The 24,983-nt window shown below is 35.8% G+C and overlaps 2 protein-coding genes across 5 annotated transcripts in view; one reads left to right on the forward strand and one right to left on the reverse strand.

Moving 5' to 3' along the window:
* Window positions 1–1,074: 1,074 nt before the first annotated feature.
* Fancb (FA complementation group B) lies at window positions 1,075–21,515 on the reverse strand. Of its 2 annotated transcripts, XM_060374556.1 has the most exons (10): window positions 21,332–21,515; window positions 21,069–21,175; window positions 17,423–18,439; window positions 13,883–14,035; window positions 12,523–12,615; window positions 9,930–10,058; window positions 7,318–7,481; window positions 2,639–3,069; window positions 2,289–2,523; window positions 1,075–1,631 (listed from the first exon to the last, which is right to left on the reverse strand). In XM_060374556.1, exons 3-10 carry the CDS (start codon window positions 18,368–18,370, stop codon window positions 1,223–1,225), a joined length of 2,562 nt encoding a protein of 853 aa, XP_060230539.1. In that variant the 5' UTR covers window positions 18,371–18,439; window positions 21,069–21,175; window positions 21,332–21,515; the 3' UTR covers window positions 1,075–1,222. The 2 variants fall into 2 exon arrangements, with proteins under 2 accessions (XP_060230539.1, XP_060230538.1); XM_060374555.1 differs by lacking the exon at window positions 21,069–21,175.
* Window positions 21,516–21,708: 193 nt separating this feature from the next.
* Window positions 21,709–24,983, forward strand: part of Mospd2 (motile sperm domain containing 2) — a 41,502-nt gene continuing 38,227 nt past the window's right edge. For 2 of the 3 annotated variants that reach the window (XM_060375574.1, XM_060375571.1), the window contains exons 1-2: window positions 21,709–21,867; window positions 22,018–22,087. In XM_060375574.1, the coding sequence (XP_060231557.1) occupies window positions 21,859–21,867; window positions 22,018–22,087 (79 nt within the window). In that variant the 5' untranslated portion in view covers window positions 21,709–21,858. The remainder of the gene's footprint in view (window positions 21,868–22,017; window positions 22,088–24,983) is intronic. The other variant, XM_060375573.1, reaches the window with a different exon arrangement.

A 24,983-nucleotide genomic window follows, 5' to 3' on the forward strand; every position in this document is an offset into this window, starting at 1 on the left:
CCAACCTTGCATGGCAAAGACTTTTACCCAGTAAACTCTGCCTAGAACCACAGTTTTACTTTTAATAGTACAGTAGCCTATGAGGTACACTTAGCCCTTTGAGAGGTACACTTTTAAGAAAGATGTCCTAAGTTCTTTACAGTCATACAGAGCTGTGTAATTTCAGAGCAGCTGTCTAATACAATATAACCAGAGGCCCACAAACTGGTCTCACTCAACACTATATTTAATTTTCTGGAAGAGCTAGATATAAATAGCTAGAAATTGATTGTGGCTTCTGGCAATCTAACTGAATTTTCATCCATTTGAAGCTGTTTTTTACTAAGTAGCAGAATATACAAAAAGACTCAAGTGGCTTTTTTTTTTAATAGAGCAAAATATATTTTTCCTTGAGTGGAAAATTTAAAAAAAGGATTCTCAGCCTAAATTATTAACATGTTAGTTCTTTGGACTATTAGATTTAGTTCTTTGCTGTGTGGGCTGTCCTTGCACAGCAGAAGGTTTCAGAGGATCCTGGCCTTTACTACTTTCCAGAGGTAGGTTGGGAATACTATGAGCATCTAGAGGGTAGATGAAGCCAAAAATGCCACTAAACCTCCAAATGAACACAAAACAGAGCTCCATAAAAGAAATCACCCAGTCCTAAGTGTCATTAACAAAGACTCTTTGTCTTAGTTTTTCTGATTGTATAAACATAATGTGCTCCCCGACAAATAATAACACATAAAAAGAAAAGTCACCACACATAGTCAAATGCCACTTGCTTTAGAAAGTAAAAGCAGAGGCAGATAAAATGACAACATAAGAACTGATGCTCTATTAAAAAAAATACTATGTAGTTGTCAATAAAATTGACAATTGAGCTAGGATGGCATATATCTCCAATTTTGGTACTCAAGAAGTTGAGGCAGAAAGATTTCCTCAATCATAAATAACACAAGTCCTGGCTCCATAATGAGATCCACGACAGCGTAGACTACAAAATGAGACCCCCCCATCAACCACAAAAATAGTAAAACAAAACAAAACGAAACAAAAATACCCTAGGGATTATAATAGGCTTTAATCTTTATATTAACAAAGGATAACAAGTGAAGCCAATACTTTATGACAGTTTATATTTTTTCTACTTTTTTTTCACAATTTATTCATTATATATCTTGATTGAAGCCCCCCTCAACACGCAGTTTAAATATTTTAAATCAAGATTTTTAAAGTGCACTTATAAATCAGCCAGTTGCTTTACAATGAGGTCTGATTTCAGCTGAATGTCAGCTAATGCCAAAGTCATCTCTGCATAACTGTGGGCATTTACTTTCAGATTCAAGTCCTTCAGTAGCCTTTCTCTCTGAACTTCTTGCTTATGCAGACAGATTTTGGCCTCTACCTCTGAATCAACTGAGGTATTCTCATTTATTTTGCTTGTTTCATTTGTATACGTAAACCCATCTCTAACATATTCAAAGGCAGATGTAGAGAGAGAACAAAAGGTAATAAGCTCCTTCTCCAAAGTGGATGACAAATGACCAATTAAGAAATCCTCCTTTTCAAATTTCAGATAGCTGAAGACATATTTTCCAGGTAGAGCTTTGATGAGATGGTCAAGACATTGGAACAAAACTCCTTGATTCCTGAAATAAAAGACAAACACAATGTGACATAATGGTCACATGCAAAATACTATAGTAATCAATTTATATTTATTCATAGAAACTAAGAACAATAATATAAATGCATGCTGTCATTGATAAAATCCTGATTATATCAATACATGTGTCCTTTACTAATTAACATAGTAACAATCAAGTTACTGGCCTGATTTATGTATCTTTTCCTCCGTGACAACAGTCACATAGTACTTACTGAAAATTCACTATTGTGAAGGGATAAATTCTAAAATAATTACTAGGTTCTTAAAAAAATATTAAAACCGAGACATTGATTTTTAGTCCATTCAAGCAATACCACACCATGACTGTGACATGTCCTAATGCAGAATTCTACACAGAGATTTTGTTTGCATATATATATATATATATATATATATATATATATATATTTTTTTTTTTTTTTTTTTGAGACAGGGTTTCACTGTGTAGCCCTGGTTGTCCTAGAACTCATGCTGTAGACCAGGCTGTCCTCAGATTCACTAAGATCCACCTGCCTCTGCCTGCTGAGTGCTGGGATTAAAGTTATGCACCACCACTACTGCCCAGCTTTGAGAGAGTGTTATGAGACCACTTGATACATGAACTTCTCTGAACTGGTTTGAACTGGATGTACATTACCTGCAATATACTGTTAAATTTCCTTCAAATATTGTTCTTTTTTCCCAGGAGAAGAGTGCTCCACAGTTTCCCAGCTTTTTATACAGGTATATTTCGCTACATTCTTTGATTCTTTCACATTTCATGTGTTCCAAGAGCCATATCTTCATTAAATTCGGGGCATGGGTAGGTGATGTGACACGAAAACAATATTTGTGCAATACTGCAAGAAGTGAAAAAAGATCTTCCGTATGTTCTACAAGAAAAACACATTGCAAGTTCTAGCCTTAAATTCTTTCTGCTACCCAACCATGTTTTCAAAATCTTCTGATCCAATTAAGCATACAATAAAAAATTACCCCTCAAATTACCTATTTCTTGCTTCTTCGGGAATGCCAGTAGGTGTTTCCTACTAAAAAGATCTTGTAGATTAAAATCAAGGTTGCCACATACAACATAATCATGCACGGTATGTTTATCATTATCTCTGTCACTAATGTTTAGCAGCACAGTACAACACAATTTGTTGAATACTAAAAGTGGTGAAAGAGACGTTATGGCAGTAATTATGTGTGTAGATTGTGTCTTAGATGATTGTCCACAAGAAGAGCTTTCCTCTTCCTTGCTACCAGAGGTCAACTTGATCCTTTTTGTCTCTGGTCCTGTTTCCCCTGGCATAAAGTATGCTTCTGGAAAAGAATTCATACTCAAACTAATCACCTGACTTCGACACTTCATAAGCTGAAAACTGGACCTGTTGCTTTGATCCATTATCAGTGATAAAGTCATTTCATTAGGAGATCTGTGAAAAAAAAAAAAAGGAATTTCATTCATTCTACATGTTCTTTTTAAAACATCAAATAAATCATTAAATGTTTACAAAACAAAAACAGTTACTCTCTCCTTCCCTAGGAAAAATCATGTCAATGCAAAATATTTAAAGTGCTGAAAGTAAAAGCCAAATAAATTTGAAAAGTCTGTGACTCAGATATATCAACCACACTCCTGAGTAGTACCCTCAACCCAAGAGGAGTTGACCAACATAAACTAGTCTTCCTGGGTTTAAAAAGGAAGATACCATGAAGGTGGCTAGGTAAGGAGGTGGAGGCAAATCTGGGAGGAGCTCAGGAAGGAGGGCTAATATAATATAATGAAAATACATTGTATGAAATTATCAAAGAATAAACTAGTATTAAAACAAATAGAGAAATTACTAATTTTTAAGTTCCAGTAATAATTTAAAAAATACTTTAGAAATACTTTTAAAAACTTTAAAACAATATAGAAAATAATTTGAAAATACTTCTGTCTTGAACTGTTCTGAATAACTGAAAAATCTAATTTTTTAAATATTTTTATTATCATTTATTACAATTTATTCAATTTATGTCCCCGCTGTGACCCCCTCCCTCATCTCCTCCTAATCTTACCCTCCCTCCTTCTTCTCCTCGTATGCCTCTCCTCTAGTCCACTGATAGGGGAGATCCTCCTTCCCTTATATTTGACCCTAGCCTATCAGGTCTCATCAGGACTGGTTGCATTGTCTTCCTCTATGGCTTGGCAAGGCTGCACCCCCCAGGGGAAAGTGATCAGAGCACCTGCCACTTAATTCATTCCAGAGACAGCCCCTGATACCCTTATTAGGGACCCCACTTGGAGACTGAGTCTATGGACTACATCTGAGCCAGGGTTTTAGGTTCTCTCCATGCATTGTTTTTGGTTGGTACTAAAATCTATACTCCTAAAGAAGCTAAACAACAAGTAAGACCCTAGGGAAGATGTGCAATCCTCATTCAGAAGGACAAACACAATAGACATTGGAAGCAGGAGAAGACGGGGAACAGGACAGGAGCCTTCCACAGATGGCCTCTGAAAAACTATAGTGATTGAGGTATCAAAGAGGCTGAAAATCTAATTTTTAAATATAGATAACTGCTTATCTTTTAGAAATTCTTCTGAATGATATTTCTTACAATTTACAACTATAACTCAGGATTACTTAGGCACATTCAAGCTCTAATACCATTATCAAGGAATGGTGATATGTTCCAAAGAGAAGAATTTTGCTACCTATAGAATTATACTAAAAATGATGCAAAGAACTTAAAAATACGAAAAGAACTTCAGAGAAACATATTTTGAATCTTTGAATACCATATATAGATAGTAAAATGAAGAAAATAGCAATTTTGTTGCTGCATCTGAGAACTACATTTTCAGCAAGCAGGGAGAAATTGAGATATAAGACTGGTAGTGATAAGACTATGAAGTTTCTTTTTTTACTCTGAATTGAAAGCATATGCTGGGTTTTATCACTAAGAATAAAAACCCACAGTCAACCAACAAACCAAAGGTAGTTCTTATCTCTGTACATCAAAAGTACCCAGAAACAACAATCCTCTCAGGTATGAACAAACACCTTTTATATGTAGGCTTCTTTTTTTTTCTCAATCACAATCACATTAATGGAGGGTATAAGCATATAGCTACCAAGGAGCTTGTCTTTATAAGATTATTCTGGTTAATAAATCCCAAATGATTTTTGCATGCTTCCTGATGGAAGAAGGCACTGTGTACTAAGTATACTTTTACTTAACTTCAAGTGTACAAATTTTAGTATGTTTATCCTATATTATATGTCTAATATCCACTTATAAGTGAGTATATACCATGTACGTCTTTCTGCTTCTGGGCTAACTCACTCAGGATGATCTTTTCTAGGTCCCACCATCCATCTGCAAATTTCAAAATTTTCTTGTGTTTAATTGCTGAGTAGTATTCTATTGTGTAAATGTACCACAATTTCTGTATCCATTCCTCAGTTGAGGGACATCTGGTTTGTTTCCAGATTCTGGCTATTATGAATAAAGCTGCTATGAACAGGGTTGAGCAAATGTCCTTGTTGTATACTTGAACATATTTTGGAGAACCCCTGCACAGATGTAGCCCATGGCAGCTCAGTGTCCAAGTGGGTTCCCTAGCAAGGGGAACAGGGACTGTTTCTGACATGAACTCAGTGGCTGGCTCTTGGATCACCTCCCCCTGAAGGGGGAGCAGACTTACCAGGCCACAAAGGAAGATAAGGACCATTCATGGAGATAACCTAGAATCCCTGCACAGATGTAACCCATGGCAGCTCAGTTTCCAAGTGGGTCCTCTAGTAGAGAGAACAGGGACATTCTCTGACATGAACTCAGGGGCTGGCTCATTGATCACCTCTCCCTGAGGGGGTACAGCCATACCAGGCCACAGAGGAAGACAATGCAGCCAGTCCTGATGAGACCTGATAGACTAGGGTCAGATGGAAGGGGAGGAGGACCACCCCTATCAGTGGACTGGGGGAGGGGCATGGGAGGAGAAGGAGGAAGGGTGGTATTGGGAGAGGTAGAGGGAAGAGGCTACAACTGGGATACAAAATGAATAAATGGTAATTAATAAAAATAAAGAAATTAATTTTTAAAAAGAGATTAAAAAATCAAAATTATTAAACTAAAAAGTAATAAAATGAACAAAATTCTGGCAAAACTGCTCCTAAATCGACACAAGATTTAGAATAAAAACTACTTAAGAAACAGCTGATAAAATATTTATAAGTATCTTAGCATTAAATTACTGGAAAAATATAAGTAAAGTTTTTTTTTTCTAAACTGAATTATCTATAACTTTTAGAGAAATTGATTACAGTTAAATAAGAAAATGTTAGGTGTCCACTGACTTCCAGATCACTACAATCATGTCAAAGCCCAAATAATTCCGATTTTATACAAGCTTCCATAGAACAGGAAAAAAATAGCCCCAGCTTTGTAGGAGGCTGAGATGAGCAGATGGATGACTTGAGCCCAGGCAACACAGCAAGACTCAACACATTTATTTGTTTAATAAATGAATCAATGAACATACTCTTCCAGCTTTGGTACTAAAACTAAGTATTACTGAAGAAAATTTCAAGCCATTTTCAAACATGTTCACAAATGTGAATATTCTTGACCAAACATTAGCAAAGCAAATTTATCATCAATGCACCAAAACTATATAATGAATTTGGGTTAATAAAACTCAAGATTGGAAAACCTGTATACCAGAAAAAAAGATTCATCTAATTCAACACATGCAACAGGAAAGCCCAAACCCTATATAATCGATCACCTCAAACACCTTAGAAGTTAGTGAATAAGCAATATACTTAGTAACATACAAACTTGGAATCCTGGAGCTGGGGTGGCTGGGATAAAAGGATCAAGAAATTAAAGCCAGGCTCACCAAAACAGGATTCTAGATCAACTTAGGAGTCCAGAGTGAGATCTTGTCTCAGAAAACAAAAAGAAACTCAATAAAAAAAGATTAAGTGGAAAGCTCTAATCATTAGGTAAACTGTTTGAACTCCATTATATTACCATAGTCACTCCAACTTGTCCTTTGCCTCTGTGCACATTTGTGGTTCATTATTGCGGTGGAAAAGCTTTTGCTAGGCTACAGACAGCAGAGATATTATTTCCCTATCCATGATTTCTAAGCCAAAGGAGAAACAGTCTTTATAATCAGATACTGTTACTAACTAAACTTGTTCTAGTCCATTCTAGTTAAAAGTTTCTACATGCTCCTAATTCTTCTCAATGTTTTGATAAAAAGTTTCAATGTGCTTAATTATCTCTACCGTGAGAATACCATCTTAACTGTCATGATCTTCAAGTAAACTCAACACATATGTATAAAATGGATATTTGTAGAGCAATGCTGGCCAAGACACATATAAGTAGCAAACAGTAGAGACATAGCAGGTGTGAATCGTAATGTGTTATACAAACCAAAGTTCAAAAGTTCAGGATGAAAACAAATGGCTTATTAATACTTTTTAAACTGATTATACATTGAAATGAAACTTGGGATGAAAGGTATCCAATAAAATACTGAAATTAATTTTACTTGTTTTTATTCAATTTTTAAAGTGGCTATTAAAACAATTAAAATTTTATACACTGTGAATTAATTTCTATTAGACAGTACTGCTATGCACCATTAACATAGAATTAGTACATAAAAATTTACTTACAGCTTCAAAGATGTGACTTTCACTCCAACAACTAATTCATCATCTAGTATACGACACCATGTCTGCTCTACAATATGATCTGGCTCTGGAAAATTCTCTGATAACTTTTCCTCAGGGGTATGCACACTGTTTTCATATTCATCACAGAAAGGAACAAGGCAGTCCTTCAAAAAAAGTGTTAAAATAGGTAACTACAAAAAAAATGCACTCAATGAATCAAAATGTATATAAGGCAAAACAGCTTTGTGGCTTTATGGCATGATGCAGCATACCCAACCCGAGAATCACAGACCAAATCCTTACCAAGATAGCTATGAATGCAGCACAGTAAATCTGGAGATGATTACATCATATTGCAGTATCAAAAGGCTGGACACCACAGAAGCATTTAAGAATAAATTATAATATGGTATAAAATAAATAATGAAAATAATATGGAGTTATAGGTTACATATAACTTATTATAAAATTCATGAAACATTATATATACTCAGGTCAAGAAGAAAAAATGGACTGGAAGATGAGTTATCTAATGTAGAGTCAGTGGGGACATTAGCCGGGATTTTATTTTTTATTTTTAAATTTCACTAATCTATCTATCTATCTATCTATCTATCTATCTATCTATCATCTATCTATCTATCTATTGCAGTTTATTCACTTTGATTCCCTGCTGCAGCCCCATCCCTCGTTTCCTCCCAGTCCCACACCCCCATGCCATTTCCCTAGTCCTCTGATAGGGGAGGATCTCTTTCCCTTTCTATCTGACCCTAGCATATCAGGTCTCATAAAGGCTGGCTGCATAATTTTCCCTCTATGGCCCGACAAGGGTGCACCCACCAGGTGGAGATGATCAAAGAGCCGGCCACTGATTTCATGGCAGAGACAGCCCCTGTACCTCTTACTAGGAAACCCACTTGGAAACTGAGCAGCCTATGGACTTCCTCTGAACAGGGGTCTAGGTCCTTTCCATGCATGAACCTTGGTTGGAGTATTGTCTCTGCAGGATCACCTGGGCCCAGGTATTTTGCCTCTGCTTTTCTCCTTGTGGAGTTCCTGTCCCCTCTGGTCTTTCTATCTCACTCTTCTTTCATAAAGTTTCTGGCACTCTGCCTTCAATACCCTGGTGGATAGATTCTTTCAGAGGTCCTCTGTGGAAGGCTCCTGTCCTGTTCCTTGTCTTCTCCTACTTCCCATATCTATCCTGTTTGCCCTTCTGAATGAGGATTAAGCATATTCCCTAGGGTCCTCCTTGTTGTTTAGCTTCTTTAGGACTATAGATTTTAGTCTGTTTATCCTATATTATAAGACTAATATCCACTTTTAAGTGGGTATATACCATATGTGTCATTCTGCTTCTGGGTTTTCTCACTCAGGATGATCTTTCTAGTTCCCACCATTTGCCTGCAAACTTCGTGATTTCATTGTTTTTAATTGCTGAGTAGTGTTCCATTGTGTAAATGTCCCATGCTTTCTGTATTCCTTACTCCATTGATGGACATCTAGGTTCTTTCCAGATTCTGGCTTTTATGAATAGAACTGTTACAAACATGACTGAGCAAATGTCCTTACTGAATGGTGGGGCATCTTTTGGGTATATGCTTAGGATATACTGGATCATGGGATAGCACTATTCCTAATTGTCTGAAAGAGCATCAGATTGATTTCCAAAGTGGTTGTACAAGGTTACATTCCTACAAGCAGTAGAGGAGGGTTCACCTTTCTCCACAACCTCTCAGCATGTGTTGTCACTTGAGTTTTTTATCTTAGCCATTCTGATGGGTGTAAGATGAAATCTCAGAGTGGTTTTGATTTGCATTTCTTAAATGACTAAAGATGTTGAGCATTTCTTTAAGTATTTTTCTACCTTTCAATATTCCTCTGTTGAGAATTTTCTGTTGAGCTCTGTACTCCATTTTTTAATTCGATTACTTGGTTTGTTGGTGTTTAACTTCTTCAGTTCTTTATATGTTCTGGATATTAGCACTAAGACTGGATTTCAGTAAGGTTTGATAATATATACGACAAGCATAGTGAAAACAACCCCATCTGTGACTTGCATTGAGCTCAAAATCTAAAATTCTGCATAATAAAATTGATTATTCTTTTATGGTTAGTATATACAAGTCTGCTGAAATTTAACATTATTATCCGGGCCATTCTCAAGTCCTTACTATAAATACAGGATTATAACAAAAGAAATCACAGTATTAGGCATAGTAACTGTATTACTTACTGAACCTTTACTTTTATATCAAAATACCATTTGTACATCAATTCATTGAACCCAGGTAAGAACCGCAGTATCCTTTGTCAGTTATATTGTTGTCTACATTTTAGAGTAAGACAAATGGGCTAAAGGGCAGTTAAGTAACTTGCTTGAAGTTACATAGCTAACAAAGTTGCAGAGCTGGGTTTGAATTGAAGCATACCAATAAAAATAATGGCTCCTTAAATCAAATGTTTTTCAGTATCATCAACATCTGCCATTAACTATCATTCGTCAATCTAATAAGCAATATTTTCTACTTTGTTCTAATTTAAGTACCTCTTTAACAGACTGTATATTGTCAATTGATTAAATGATAAAATAGTCACATGATTAGCTTTACCTCCTCATCACTTGGCATACTATCAACTTTCCCGTAAACTGAATTTAAAAGAGCCTTCCAAGAGTTTGCAATAAATGCATCTTTAAATGAGATATGCTGCTGGAGTTTGTTAAGAAAAACAAAAGATGCCTGTAAAATAGAAAGAGAAAAAGTTACCAGAGACACAATTTCAAATGAAACTAGACATATCTTTAATTCAGGAAGTACTTTTTCCAGATAAACTGTGCAGAGAAGACTTCCAGAGAAAGGCTCTTTTGTTCATAGATTCTGTTTCTCTTAACAAAAGAAATTCATTGTGTTTGCAGTAAGATACAGGAAGTAACTGGTATAGAGTTTAGTCACCACGCTGAGAACCCTGTTACATTAGTATCCATTTCATTGTTGACTTAAGTAACATGTATCACTATGAATAAAATTGAGGTCTCTCAACACTGTTACATTTACAAAACAAAATAACAAGAACAAATGTTTCTTTTGTAGAAATACTTTGTTCCAAAAACAGTGTTCACATAAGCAAAAACATCAAGGATAGAAAATTTTAATCCAAAGTTTGAAATTCTGTTCATATAATTTTTAAAAACAAAATATTTAAAGATAACATATAATAATGTATTTAAAGGTAACATATAATAATGTTCTTAATCATTTCTATTTGTTTTTGTGCTAGTTAACTCTCCTGACAACAAAATCCAGTGAATCTTACTACTTTTTTGCACATTCTTAAGGAGTATTTTAGTCTTGTATGTTTTCTGAACATTTCTTAAATCATTCCGTGTATATCAGATTTTAAAGTTGTTGATGTTATCTCTAACAGCTGTCCATCTTTCCTTTCCAGTGTTCTATAGCACTCTATTTTATTACTACAATTCACTTCTGTTGGGAGTATTTGTGTTACGTCTAGTTGTGGGGCATTACAAACCATGATATCAATATCTTGCTACATGCCCTTTAGTTTCTTTAAGGTCTGGGTTCCCCCATTTAATTCCATGCTAACAAATAAATTGATATAAAGAATTCCAGTTTTAGCTCTAAGGCATTTAATCTTTTTGGGTCCGTATATTTCATCATGTATAAAATGTGCAGTAGGGAAGAAATAATCTCTAAAAGACATTCCACTTCCCAGATAATCTTGGCTTCTGCCAAGTTGACAAAATAATAATAATAATAAGCACAGGATCTGTAACCCTCCTAAACCCTACTACAAAAAGTTATCATTTCTAGATAATATACTTATATGTAGCATCACAATAGTTTGAGTTATTATTTTTGAGACAGGTGTTGCTGTGTCGCCTAGGATATCTTTCCAAATATAAGTAACAAAAGGAGACAAGACTCATTCTGGATGTGAGGCAACATCACCCCATAGGCTACAGGTCTAAAAGTTAAAAGGGAAAAGGAGGAAGCACATTAGCCTAGGCATTCTCTGCTTCAAGGCTAGCATGAGTTGTGTGCCTGTGTTCGACCACACTCTAGCTGTCATGATAATCTGCCTCATCTCAAGCCCTATGCAACTGCAGCCGGCCATCTAAGGACTGGAATCTCTGATACCGTGATCCAAGGGAAATCTTTTCTTCCCTTAGAGCACTGGTTCTCAAACTTCCTAATGCTGCAACCTTTTAATAAAGTTCCTCATGTCGTGGTGACTCTCTCCCATAACGTTATTTCATTGTTACCTCATAACTGTGATTTGGCTACTGTTAAGAATCATAATGTAAATATCTGATATTTAGGCTATCTGATATGCCACTAAAGGGGTCATGACCCAGAGCTTGAAAACCATTATCTTTAGCATTATGTTGTAAATTTTGTCAGTAACGAAAACTAATACAGTGCAGTAGAGCTAGCATATTTAGCTAAAAACAATAATTCTTTTACAGGGATTTTCATGGTCTGTCTGAGAGACTCACATCTATGCTGGCTTGGAACTTGGTATGTACTGATGTTAAACTCTTATTCCTCCTAAGTGCTGGGGTTATAGGCAGGTGTCACCATGCCTGGTTTTTGTAGAAAATTTTAATAGGGAGAACATGAGAGTAGACTATTACATGTCTGTTAATGTGCTATACCTTAACTATATTCCCTGCCCCTCTAGAGGCTGTAACATACTGATCATATACAGCAGAATGCTTCCAGAACTGGGCTTCTTTAATTTTCATTCAGATAGCTTGCTAACCCTCCTAAACCCTACTACAAAAAGTTATCATTTCTAGATAATATACTTATATGTAGCATCACAATAGTTTGAGTTATTATTTTTGAGACAGGTGTTGCTGTGTCGCCTAGGATATCTTGGAACTGTGTAGAAACAAAGCTGGACTCAAACTAACAATCACCTTGCCTCAGCCTCTCAAGTGCTAAGATCACAGGCCTGAAACACCACACTCTACCTTCGTAATAGTACTAGTTTTTTGCAGCAGTGCCCAAAACATAGAGCTCTCTAAAATACCTTTTCTTTTTCCAAATCACAGAGTTGCTTAATACAGAAAGCATCATTCTTTCAATGTTGTTTGCTTCAGTTAGACTCATCAATCAAAAACAAAAGGCAAAAAACCAAAAAATAAAAAAAGCAAAAGGCAACAGCAAAGACACTCACTTCTAACTGGGCTTCCAATGCTGGAAGCACCAAATAATAATTTTCATGTTCCTCTTCAGCAAAACAGTCTTCACTGCAATCCGGTGGTTCAGTCTAATAACAGAAAAGATCAACACAAGTTTTGAAATGAAATGAAATTTCAGAGGATGAAAAATTATTATTAAAGTTTCACTTTCTCTTCTTTAATCAATGTTGTATTACCTACTGGTACAAAATGATATTTCAGAAACAACAATGAAGTTTGCTTACCGCATTACCGACATTTGAGTGATCACTAGATATCCATAACACAAGTTTATATAAAAGTAGGGTCAATTTGTATAATATTTGTTGAAAAGGACAACATATACATATAAAAGATTCAGTCCATATAATTTAAATCACTATTTATCCAAAGGACTGTTCTTTATGAAAAAGAAATAATGTATTTTCAATATCTGATAACTAGGCAAGTATCACCATGACTCCTACTACAACCACCTAAAATCTGTATCACAAAATATCTACTCATTACTTTCTATTAAACCCTACAGCAAAGAATGATTATTTTCTAATTACAAACAAAACATTTGGAGAGATTCTGATTCTACTTAGGTCTGAAACTTCAGGGAAAATTATTTCTTTTATGATAAATATTTCAAGATTGCTTTAACTCTTTCTTGTATTTTAAAGCATTTATTGCATTTATTTCATTTGTTTATTTCTGAGATTGGGAGTGTTTCACAGCATGTGTCCTGGCAAGTATGTGGAGGTCAGAGGATAGCCTGTGGGAAACAACTTCCTCTTTCTGCCATGTGGGTTCTAGATATACAACTCAGGTCATTGGGATTGGCAACAATTATTCTTGTCACTGAGTCATCTCACAGTCATTCATTTATTTCCTCTTTTAAGAAGTAGTTTCACTTTCTTTTATTCCTTAATCAATGCCATATTATTTACTGATACAAAAATGATATTTCACACTCAACAATAAAGTTCACTTAAAGTATTACTGGCATTTGAATGATCACTAGATATACCATAATAGAAGTTTACATAAAAAGTATGGTCAATTTATAATGTTTATTGAAAGGGACAACATACACATATAAAAAATTCAGTCCACATAATTTAAAAATTTTAGAGTATGAGATCATAACTATTTAAATAGAGGAACAAACTTTTAAGTACTAAAATGGCACTCTATACTATATATATATACCATATTTAATATACTAAATATGTAATATATTTAGTATATTAAAACATGTAATATATAATATATACTATATATCTATATATCTCCATATATATATTCTAAAAATTTTATATATACATCTCTATACATAAACTAAAAACTATGCATGTAAACAGAACTTACTGAATAGCTTATTTTGACAAAATCTGTTATTGTAAATGAAGTCAGCTGATCTGCGTTCAGAAAATCCTCAAAAATGACTAGTACTTGTTCAGTTCCAACTCCAACAAAGTCATTTATCAGTACTAAGCTAAGTTTTTCCCACTTAGCAACAACCTGAAAGAAAGGCAGTGTTACAAGAAAAACACAGAAAGAAAAAAAAATGTAAACCAACTAGTAAGTCTTTTTGTTTCATCCAGTTTTAATGTGTTAACTTCATTCTTACAAATTACTGATAAAAGTGGTAATAAAAAAGCTAAAGATAAAGCTACTATAGGATCCCAAACCATAAGGGGTTATGACAACTTTGTAAATAACAAGATATTTATGGCATATTTTATTAATGCTTGTCTAGAGACTTTTACAGTCCTGATTTCTGCATTAAAATCTCATGATCTATGTCCAAATTTAAACACTTCCCATAAGTAAAATTTAGGATGCCTAACATTTTGCATGAGTAAAACTCTAGTAAAGATTCTTTTTCTGGCATGGCTAAATTAAGGATAATCATATTTTCCATAAGCCTCAGTGGATATGCTGTTTACAATCAGAACAATTACCCAAGGAATTTGGTAGCACATGATACCAAAGAAGCTAGTACATGTATGTGTAATGGGGTCTCAAAGCAGAATAAACTCAAATGAACTTTACAGATTAAACCCAGGAGTGACAGTGGAGGCATTGTTATTATCAGGGACAAAAAAGCAAATGAATGGATCATTTACAGCAGGACTCATAGAAACATTCTACTCAAAAAGAACAATCTGTTTTGTTTATAATAGAATAGGAGATACCAAGTTTAAAATAGAATTCTTAAAGGTCCATAGAGCACAAGTACCAGATCACCTCTCTAAGGCCCAAGAGCTAAACTTCCCACTCAGAATCCAAGGAGCACAGACAGGTAAGTAAGGCACTTCAATCTACATAATGAAATAGCGATTCTGGCCCTATAGGACTAATTTCTAAAGCTGTGATTTTTTTACTTGTACAGAGAGGCAGAATATATAAAAATCCATATGCCTCCCCACAATTATGGGACATAATGAACTATAGAAAGGAGACATTGGCAATCAAAATTTGTTTAATGTGTTCATCTCATGTTTAGGCGGGCATGTTGGTAAGATTTTATGGGTGTAGCTTCTAACATTCCTAGGACATGTAAACATCAAAGAACTATGCATGGATGTTCATGCATATTTGTAATGAATATATTTCAAACACTGCTGTTTACTATAAGTGAGCCAAAAATGGGAAGTGCACATACAAATTTAAACTTTCAGTTAAAAAGCAAAAGTAATTTTAATATAGTCATTGCCCAGTATAAGTGGAAGATTAGCTCCTAGACATTCTGTAGATCCAAAAATCTGTGGATGCTTATTAGTATACAAATTGTATATAACTTACAGCGGAAGCATAATGGTGCACACCTTTAATCCCCGCATTCAGGAGGCAGAGGCAGGCGAATCTCTGAGTTTGAGGCCAGCCTGGTCTACAAAGTGAGTTCCAGAATAGCCAGGACTACACTATCTCAAACATCCAATAATATTTTTATTATTTGCCCACATCCTGCCATATGCTTTAAAACATCTCTAGATTATTTACAATGTCAATGACAATGAAAGTGCAACATTATAGTGGCTGTACTGTATCATACTCAATAATTTCATAAGCTAGTGGCTATATTAGACAGTACAACTACAAAATATACGAATATCTTCCATAGAAAATACAAATATCTGTGCATACCTGACAATGGCCTCAATTTTGAAATGTTCACTAAAAAGATTCTTGTCGCAAATGGTGGGAACTAGAAAAGATCATGCTGAGTGAGGCATCCCAGAAGCAGAAAGACACACATGCTATATACTCATTTATAAGTGGATATTAGACATGTAATATAGGATAATCATACTAAAATCTATACACCTAAAGAAGCTAAGCAAGGAGGACCCTGGGTAATATTCTCAATCCTCATTCAGAAAGGCAAACAGGATAGAAATCAGAAGAAGGAGAAAATAGAGAACAGGACAGGGGCCTGCCACAGAGGGCCTCTGAAAGACTCTACCCAGCAGGGTATTAAAGCAGATTCTGAGACTCATAGCCAAACTTTGGGCAGAGTGCAGAGAATCTTATGAAAGAAGGGGGAGATAGAAAGACCTGGAGGGGACTGGAACTCCACAAGGAGAGCAACAGAACCAAAAACCTGGGCCCAGGGTTCTTTTCTGAGACAGATACTACAACCAAGGACCATGTATGGATATAACCTAGAACTCCTGCACAGAGGTAGCCCACGACAGTTCAGTCTCCAAGTGGGCTCTCTAGTAAGGGAAATAGGGGCTGTCTCTGACATGAACTCAGTGGCTGACTCTTTGATCACCTCCCTGAGGGGGAAGGGAGCCTTACCAGGCCACAGAGGAAGACAATGCTGCCAGTCCTAATGAGACACGATAGGCTAGGTTCAGATGGAAGGGATGGAGGACTTCCTCTATCAGTGGACTGTGGGAAGGGTGTGGAAGGAGATGAGAGAGGGAGGGCTGAATTGGGAGGGGATGAGGGTGGGGGCTACAGCTGGGATACAAAGGGAATAAATTGTAATAAATACAAAAGTATATTTTAAAAAAGATTCTTGTCAAAACTTAAAAAGGCAGTTTCCACTTAAGAGAAAGCCAAAGATAAAATGTAGTCCTATCACTGAATTAAATATCTCTGGAGCTTTTAGGAAGGATTGTCTGGGCTGGTATGCATTTTCATCATTTACTTGAATTTTTACTTGTTTGTAATTTTTAAAGCTACCTCAATGACTTCCTGGAATGGAGTGGAATGAAAAGAGCAATGGCTACCACAAAGAAAGTGTGTTACATTGTATATGGCACAAGGCTGCTATTAAAGATCTAATTTTATTATTTAATAATGTATTTATTCTATTATCTAAAGCCTCTCACGGAAGTAAAGGCTCAGAATTCATTATTAGAAAATGTTCCATTTCATTTTAAATCTCACCATATTTACTATTTTGTCTTAACTGCTAGTATAATTGTTCAAATATAATTACTGTATTTCCTCTAACTTAGGAATTTCTATACTATTACATTAATAAAAATTATAAATAGTTATACTAAAAGACAAGTATATATAATTAGAGTTATACATTTATGCTTTTTGAACTCAAAGGCTTTATGACTTCAAATACAAGCTCCAAAACGATTATCAGGTAAAAAGACAAAAAAAAAAAGAAAAGAAAAAGAAATATCTACAAAGACTCATGAATGATAAAAACTGACTTGCAAACCAGGAATGCTTAGAAAGTCTAAAAATAGTGTACATAATGGTAGCACAAGGCTATAATCCTAATACTCAGAAGACCAAGAAAGCCAAATGGAAATTTTAAAACCATCCTACATATTAAGACCCAGTCCTGTCTCAAAAAACAAAAGATAGCAAAACACAAGAAAAGCCCAAGACTACGAACTCAACTTTTTATTTTAAGACCGAGTAACACTGTACCTTAAATTTCTTTTCGGAAACAGCACAAGCTTTGGATCTGAATGACACGATGAAAAATCGGTTTCCTTTACCTGAATCTAGAATTTGAACTGAACAAGGATCTGGAAATGGAAGCTGACAAGCTCTTACAGGAATGCCATTTTGAAACAAAATGAGCTGATTCTTTCGTGTCAGGGCAATCAAAGACATTTTTAACTGGTTCTCAACCATCTCAGCAGCACAGACATGCACATGAGTTACTACATTACTGTAAGCAAGAGGGATAAGGTAACTATTGCTTAGTATTTCTTGACTTTTAAGAGAATATACACAAAGGATGGATTCGGAAAATTCATAATCTGATTCTGAAAGCTTGTGGCTACATTTAGTCTCAGATGGTTCTGCTAGCCCCAGAAAACCTACACCAAAATTTTCAATCTCACCTATCCACTCTATAGAGGAAAGTTTAACTGAGATATTAGTAACGTTCCTCTTTTGGGACGAGATATAGAAGAATTTGTTGAGATGTTGCCAAAAAACTATAGGGCCATCAAAGATCTTTACACTCTCATCCAATGCATGGTTTAGTTGAAAATTAAAAAGCTTTTCAAACTTGTTGGCATTGTGAAGAAACAGTATATAATATGTAAAAGCTTTACTACTGAATTTTCTACATTGTATTAAAATGCAAGGAAGGTTAATTCTAGTTCTGAAATCTGACACACAGTTACAACATAGAATTTTTAAATGAGAAGCTTTCTCATCAATGTTTAAAAAACCAGTGGATGTCAGAACAAATGTACTAGTTTCTCTGTCAAATATTATCCTTTTGACATATAATATGGATGGATCTGTAGGCATTTCAAAATCTGCAAAATCTCCTTTGGACAACTGAAAAACAAGGATTTCCCCATTATAGCTCAAGAACTTTGCTTGCTCATTAAATGGCATTGCTTGTTTGCCAGTCATTCTAATACATCAAGTCTTTGTGTTGATCCAGTTCCAAATACAAATAGATTCCAGTTGAGGCCTTTAATCCTACAGGGAAAAAAAAAGGAGAGATAGAGAAAGACTAAATGGAACAGGCATAGTAGAAAACATATTTTGTTAGAAAAATTATCACACATATAATCAAACATTTCAGTTATAGTAAATATATTAAAACTATTTATACAATTGTGGCAACAATTTATGAAGAGAAAGCCTTGCTATCTAACTGAACTTTGCTGACCTTAGCCTTATAATTCTCCTGCCTCTGCCTCTGGAGTGCTGGGATTACAGGTATGTATCATGTGTCTTTAAGTATGACAATGTCATACTTATTTTAAAAATTCTAAGACTGTGAATAAATAAGTTAAAAAAGATACCTAAATGTGTTATCATTAGAGAAGGCTTTATTTAGATGTTTTATTTAAAGTACCTTCTGCCAAGGCAGTGTGTAAAAGTGCTAGATGCACAAGCCTGCACAAGTGGGAGGATCAGAGTTGACTAAATAAAAGATGCCCCTGATGTACTGATATGCCCTGTAATCACTGCATTCCTTTGGTGAGATGGGAGACAGGAGAACCTCTTGAATGCTTATAGGAATAAGACTGAAATATACAAAGCAGCAGCAGAAACTAGAGATTCTGCCTCAGCAAGTTGCCTGAAAGGCAAGAACAACTCTAGAGTTCATATGTGTGCCATGGCCTTGAACATAAACACACAAAACCCTAAGCAAAACTTAATTTAAAAGTACCTTACGGCATGACACGGTAGACTATACTTATAACCTCAGCCCTCTGGAGATGCAATCAGAAAGAGGGTGAGCTCTAGGCCAGCCTGGGCTGGAGAGCCATGAGAACACTAAAAAAATAACTTCAGATATTCTTTCTGATTCAGGGAATTTCCTATGGGTTCTACTTCCCTTTCTACTACAAATCTACTAAATATAAGATGAGTTTATATTAGTCAATGGTTTACTTGTTTTAAAACTCAGACTTCCCTAAATATGTTGATTGTTCAATTAGGTTGTTCCTCTCAGCCAAGGCACTTGGGCTCTGCTCCTGCTTCCTAAAAACAATGTTAATACAGGATGTATAATAAAAACAAACAAAAAAACCTCTTAGGATAAAGCTTTAAAATATTTACAGGAAAAAAAACACATAAATACATCTTACTTTAAAACAATATATTTTTGTGATCTGAGGAAAACTATTACTATTCAAAATATGTGGAGAATAAGGATAAATACAACTTATTATAATGAACAGAAGAATTAAAGAACTGCAATCACTAGCACTTATTATTTCTGTCACTTACAAATACATGCACTATATCATATCAGGTTTACAACCAACCTCTCAAAATAAACATTCTTCATTCCCTTATGTAAATGTGGACCCCTTACTTTAATGAAGGTAAACTGTCCCAACATTGCAGCACTAATCCATGCTTACAATACTAATTAGAAATACTGCTAGATTTGAAAAGAGACACTTTGCCTCCTGAGCTTACACTCCTAACCATATTGCCATGGCATTTAGTTCCCTAAGAGCAAACTGCCTATAGGAAGTCAGTGTGAGAGAATGAATAAAATCATTGTAATCAAAGGAACATCCTCTAAATTCAAAAGACATATGAAGATGCTGTTCTTTCTTGATTTAGTGGCTATACATAGGGAGCCATTCTTTTAAGCAATGATAACACGTGGAATAGAATTCAAAATACAGAAATCAAAGGATGGTACAGCTGCATTTAACATGAATGAGGAACAAAGTTCACAACTAGGGGATGATTAAGAAGTAACATATGAAAAAGAGAGATGACTACAGGATTTAACATGGCAATAAACTGGAATGAGTATCTTTGGCAACTACATTTCAACTTGACCCCAAAGAAATAGACCCACATTTGAAAGGATACTACTGCTCTAAAATAGATATGACACTATTATTTGCAATATAAAAACGAAAATTTTGAATGATTACAAGTGAGAATATAAGCAGATGGAATATCACACTACAGTTAAAAGAAATGTACTGCTTGTGATTATGGTTGAATTTTAATAAAGAATATGGGTATCAAAGTAGGCAAATGGAGTCTAGTGGGGCTTTTAGTTATTCCAATATTTTTATGAACGTTTTCAAACAAATTTTAAACAATGTGTTCAATTCTCTCATAAAAATGTAAATATTGGAAACTATGTCAGGATAGATCCTAAATGCCTTATTATGGTGAAACAGCTACAGATGAGGGTATGTATATGAGGGGAGACTTGGGTTTTCTTTTATGGTGGAAGGGAAGGGCTGTTGGGGACTGAACTTCAGATCTCCAGCATGCACTGTACCAGTGAGCTATATCCCCAGTCCCTGGGGAACCGTTTTCTACAATTTACAATACAAGTAATCTTCAGTATCTATCAATTTTTAAGAAAGGCAACATTGTTCATCTAAACCACCAAACCGGAAGTTTGCTCCAGTATTTTATAAATCTAAGCTTTTTCCTGCCTTGGCAATGTTTGCATTTTACCCTGGATATGTATTGTGACCTGTCTTGTGAGTTTGGCAGCATCCCTGGCTTTTACCCATTAGAAATCAGATACACGTCCATTCTGTAGCTGTGACAACCACATGTGTCACTTACATGCCAGAAACAAGAGTCCTACCCCCACCTCCTTAACAAGTACCTCAATATAACATCTTTCCTTTTAACTTTCTATAACCACTTGAAGGCAGAGTTCAAAGACATTTGTCTTGTAAGCGTCTCACATTCCACAAAGAGTGGTGATTATACCTGTAATATGGATCAGAGAGACAGAAACAGGAGCATCTTTAGAGTTGAGGCCAACTTGGGCTACAGACCAAGTTTCAGGCCTGCCAGCACTAAAACGCAAGACACTACAGCAGAAAGTCTTAATAGAAATAATCGCCAAATATGGTGAATACTCACATCTGAGATGGGTCAGGAGAAAAACAAACAAACAAAACAAAACAAAACAAACAAACGAAAACAGTTTTCCAAGGCTACCAAATCGCCAAGTTCCAGATGCACCAAGTTCCAAACCTCCCGCCAGCGCTTTGCACGCTGGGACAACCGACCCAATAGTTGAGTGAAAACTCAGCAGGCAAAGCATTGACGGAAGTGGTTGCCAAAGGAGACCTGAAGGGGCGGGGCCTCCAAGTAGTGGAAGCGAATGGCCAGCTGAGCTGTCAGGGGGTGTTGAAAGGCGGAGTCTCTCTTTAGAGAAGCAAATGGGAACGGAGCAGAGAATTTATTCCCGCCTCTTTCCCCGGACAAGACTATGGGATTGGACAGCATGGAGGCACTTCCTTCTACGTTCTAGTGTCACGCGACCGTCTACCCCTCCCTCTCTTCTTGAGCTACCTTTGGGCTGGGCTGGCTGGTGATGAGATACTTGGCTGCCGGCTGTGGAAAGGGCGAAGGCTACAAGCACAATCAGTTCCGCGACTGTGACCATGGCCGAGGTGAGCAGCACCGCATTGCTGCTGGGTCACTGGACCCGGAAGCTGTCTTCCAGGCCCAGGGCCCATGCACTCCTGTGCAGGTGTCCTGTGCTGAGAGTGGTCTGGGTAAAGACCATAAGCTTCTAAGGTTTTGTTGTGTCTCCCATCCAGAATAACGCTCAGAATAAAGCCAAGCTAATCTCTGAGACCCGGCGGAGATTCGAAACTGAGTATGTGACAGGTGAGCATGCGTTCTGTGGGTTAAAGTGGGGTGTGCAGTGAGCAGATCCAACTTTTGCTGGGGCGTCTGTGGGTGTTTTTGCCTGGAGATGTTAAAAGACCTTTTTAACCCTCGCTGGAAAGATGCTGTACATATTTCAAGAGTTTTGCCATGCTGTGTGCGCCGCTTCACTTGGGTAGATGGTGTGCTCGCTTCTTCATGTAAATAGATAATGTACGTTGGAAATCAGAATGTCTAGAATCTCCTAGTTTTCCTGGGCCTGGCAGGCTATTTAGTCAATGACATAGGTGACACTGTACAGTTCATGGTTCCCGTGCTGGCCTTGCACCAGAAAGCGAACCAATAGGCATTTTGTTGTTGCCATATACTTTGATGTAATTTGGTAATCCAGTTCCTTTTATTTTGCTTAATTCTGTTTCTTAAAACCAAAAGTTCTACTCATTAAGTTCTTATCTCATCACACTCTCTACTTGAAAGTTTCTGTAAGTGCAGAATGGATTTACTGGTTGAACATTCTGTGTCTCAATGTCATGGATATTTGAGTTGTCAAGTACTTATCTGATGATTTAGTGCTTGTACAGTATTTTTAAACTTTTAGAATAAGTTATAAGTACAGAGTTTGAAGGCTCAGATTGCTGTTTGCCTTGATTGATACTAATGTAGACCCTTCCAATAAATAGCTTACTTACATGTTCTGAGTTCCTCTTCCCATATCTGTGAAATGCATTCAAGGTTAGAGAATTAAGTGAAGAGACATATATCAGATTGTCAAGTGTGGAACTAAAGGCTAGTAGGTTGTCATTTTAGTTACATTTTGCCTCTGTCATTTGGTTACTGTGGAAAGAATGAAACTCTTGTATTTTGATGGTAGTGTTTAGCAGAAAATCCCTACATTTTTATACTGTTCTGTATTGTACATCACTTCATGACCTAGAACAAATAAGTTCCAAAAGCCTGGTCAGTAAATCTTTTAGTGCCTCCTTGCCAATTTTCTTAATGCACCAAACTTTGTACCAGAGAGTTGCAAAAGCACTCCATTCACTTTTAGCCCAGAGATCTCATTCATGTCTATTAACATAGCTGGTTACAGTAAAGTGATAATTCTAAAAAAGCTTTCTATGGAAATATAATTCACAGCTGTGTGGTTTATAGTACAGAGATATAACTTGAATTGGTGATTCCATACCTGATATTTGCTTATGTTCAAGGGAGCAAGCAGAACATAGATAAATTACACAATCTGCAAGGTCTTGAAGGAATGAGGGAAGTGATGTGTAGTAAGATTTAGCAATTTACTCAGAATCCCTGTTGTTAAGCGTCTTGGCTTGGCTTGCTCCTCAGGCCTTTTGGATTTCACTTTAGTAATCTTTCAGCAAGACTGTGATGTCTAATTAGATCTTGTCACTCCCCAGCTTGAAACCCTTCAGTGTCTTTCCACTGTATGTATTTAGAATAAAGTCCCAATTCTTCTCAGTGATCTACAAATTTGAGGCCATATGTCTTATAGCTCTTAGCCACCTGTTATTTCTCTTCTTGCTTAGTGAAGATTTGACCACTCCCTGCATTAAAGAACCTACAAATAGCAACCCAGTTGCTACAAATAGCAACCAGTACATGCAACACACATACACATACACACACAAGTTCATTAACGAATATTTAATCTAAAAACATGTGACTGGTGTAGTTTCTATTTGACTTCCTTTTTTAAAATGCAGTGACCCACAAAGTTGATATCCTAATCCAAAACATGACCCACAGTTTGAAAAATATAACTACACTGCCTCATTTGTGTTCTTCAAACAGAATGAGTCTGTTTGCATCTTGGGACATTTCCATTTCTGTCTGCCTGGGATGTTTTTCCCAATTAAAATGTAAAGCTTTTTTTTTTTTTTTTTTTTTTTTTTGTCTTTTCAGGGATAAATGTATTGAGAGGCTTCACTGCTTATTAAGTAGCTTCCTGCCCTGCTTACTTTCCCTCCTAGCCTGTAATTGTCCTTTGTTTATTGTTTATTTCCTGCAGTAGATAATAGATGGTTTTAGTTAGTAGCAGCCTATAGAAGTTGAAAGCAGAAGCTTTGTGTGTTTTTCTCACTCCTCAATACCTTGTACAGTGTTCAGTACATATTCGTTGAATGAATATAGCACTACTTAAAGGTATATATTAGAAGATCATAGGAAGAATTGACATTCCAAATTAAAACTGCCCTAACCAGCAACCCTTACCTACCAAATATTTGGGGGAAAAAATACCTTCACAATGTATATCATGAAGACAAGTATAATTTTTTCAGAGACAGTCACTATTTACAGCATTAAGTATTCAGATTTTTTAACCCATACACAAATATACACACAAACACACACATTTAAGTATAGGTGAACTGGTGTGTCTTATCTACATAGCAGTTGTAAATATTAAAGGCTTCTATTAACAAAGAAAGTAGAAGCCGTGAAAGGCTTTCTCACCTGGTAGTTGTACTGTACCCTGAAATGTGATAAGGCTTTTTAGTTATATATATTCTCCCCTGTAAGTTGCTTTATAGAAATTAGCTTTGATAACACTGATGTGGTTCATTTGTGCAAGTAATCCTAGAACTTAAGATGTGGAGGCAGGAGGGCATTCAAGTTCTAAGGTGGCATGGTCTATTATAGTGATTTCCAGGTAAGCATGAACAAAACACGACATCTGTCTTTAATATATATATATATATATATATATATTGCAATCTCCATAATATATATGTAGATAGATAAAATAAGAACAAAATTAACTGTTTAGAATATCCACTTTTGTATTTCAGAGTCTATATTTTGATTGACAATATTTTGTTTCATAAAAGGTTTAAGGCAGAAAAACCATAATGATATTTTTGCAAGATAAAAGCATTTATTA

The sequence above is a fragment of the Meriones unguiculatus genome, chromosome X (assembly GCF_030254825.1).
Source record: "Meriones unguiculatus strain TT.TT164.6M chromosome X, Bangor_MerUng_6.1, whole genome shotgun sequence".
NCBI classification, from domain to species: Eukaryota; Metazoa; Chordata; class Mammalia; order Rodentia; family Muridae; genus Meriones; species Meriones unguiculatus.

Coding starts and splice junctions, on each gene's coding strand:
- Fancb (XM_060374555.1), bottom strand. CDS start 18,370: ATGACTGGCAAACAAGCAATGCCATTTAATGAGCAAGCAAAGTTCTTG. Junction 14,036..17,422: donor TTTCCGAAAAGAAATTTAAG/GTACAGTGTTAC, acceptor CCTTTCTTTCAG/GTTGTTGCTAAGTGGGAAAA. Junction 7,482..9,929: donor GTATGCCAAGTGATGAGGAG/GTAAAGCTAATC, acceptor CTTTTTTTGAAG/GACTGCCTTGTTCCTTTCTG.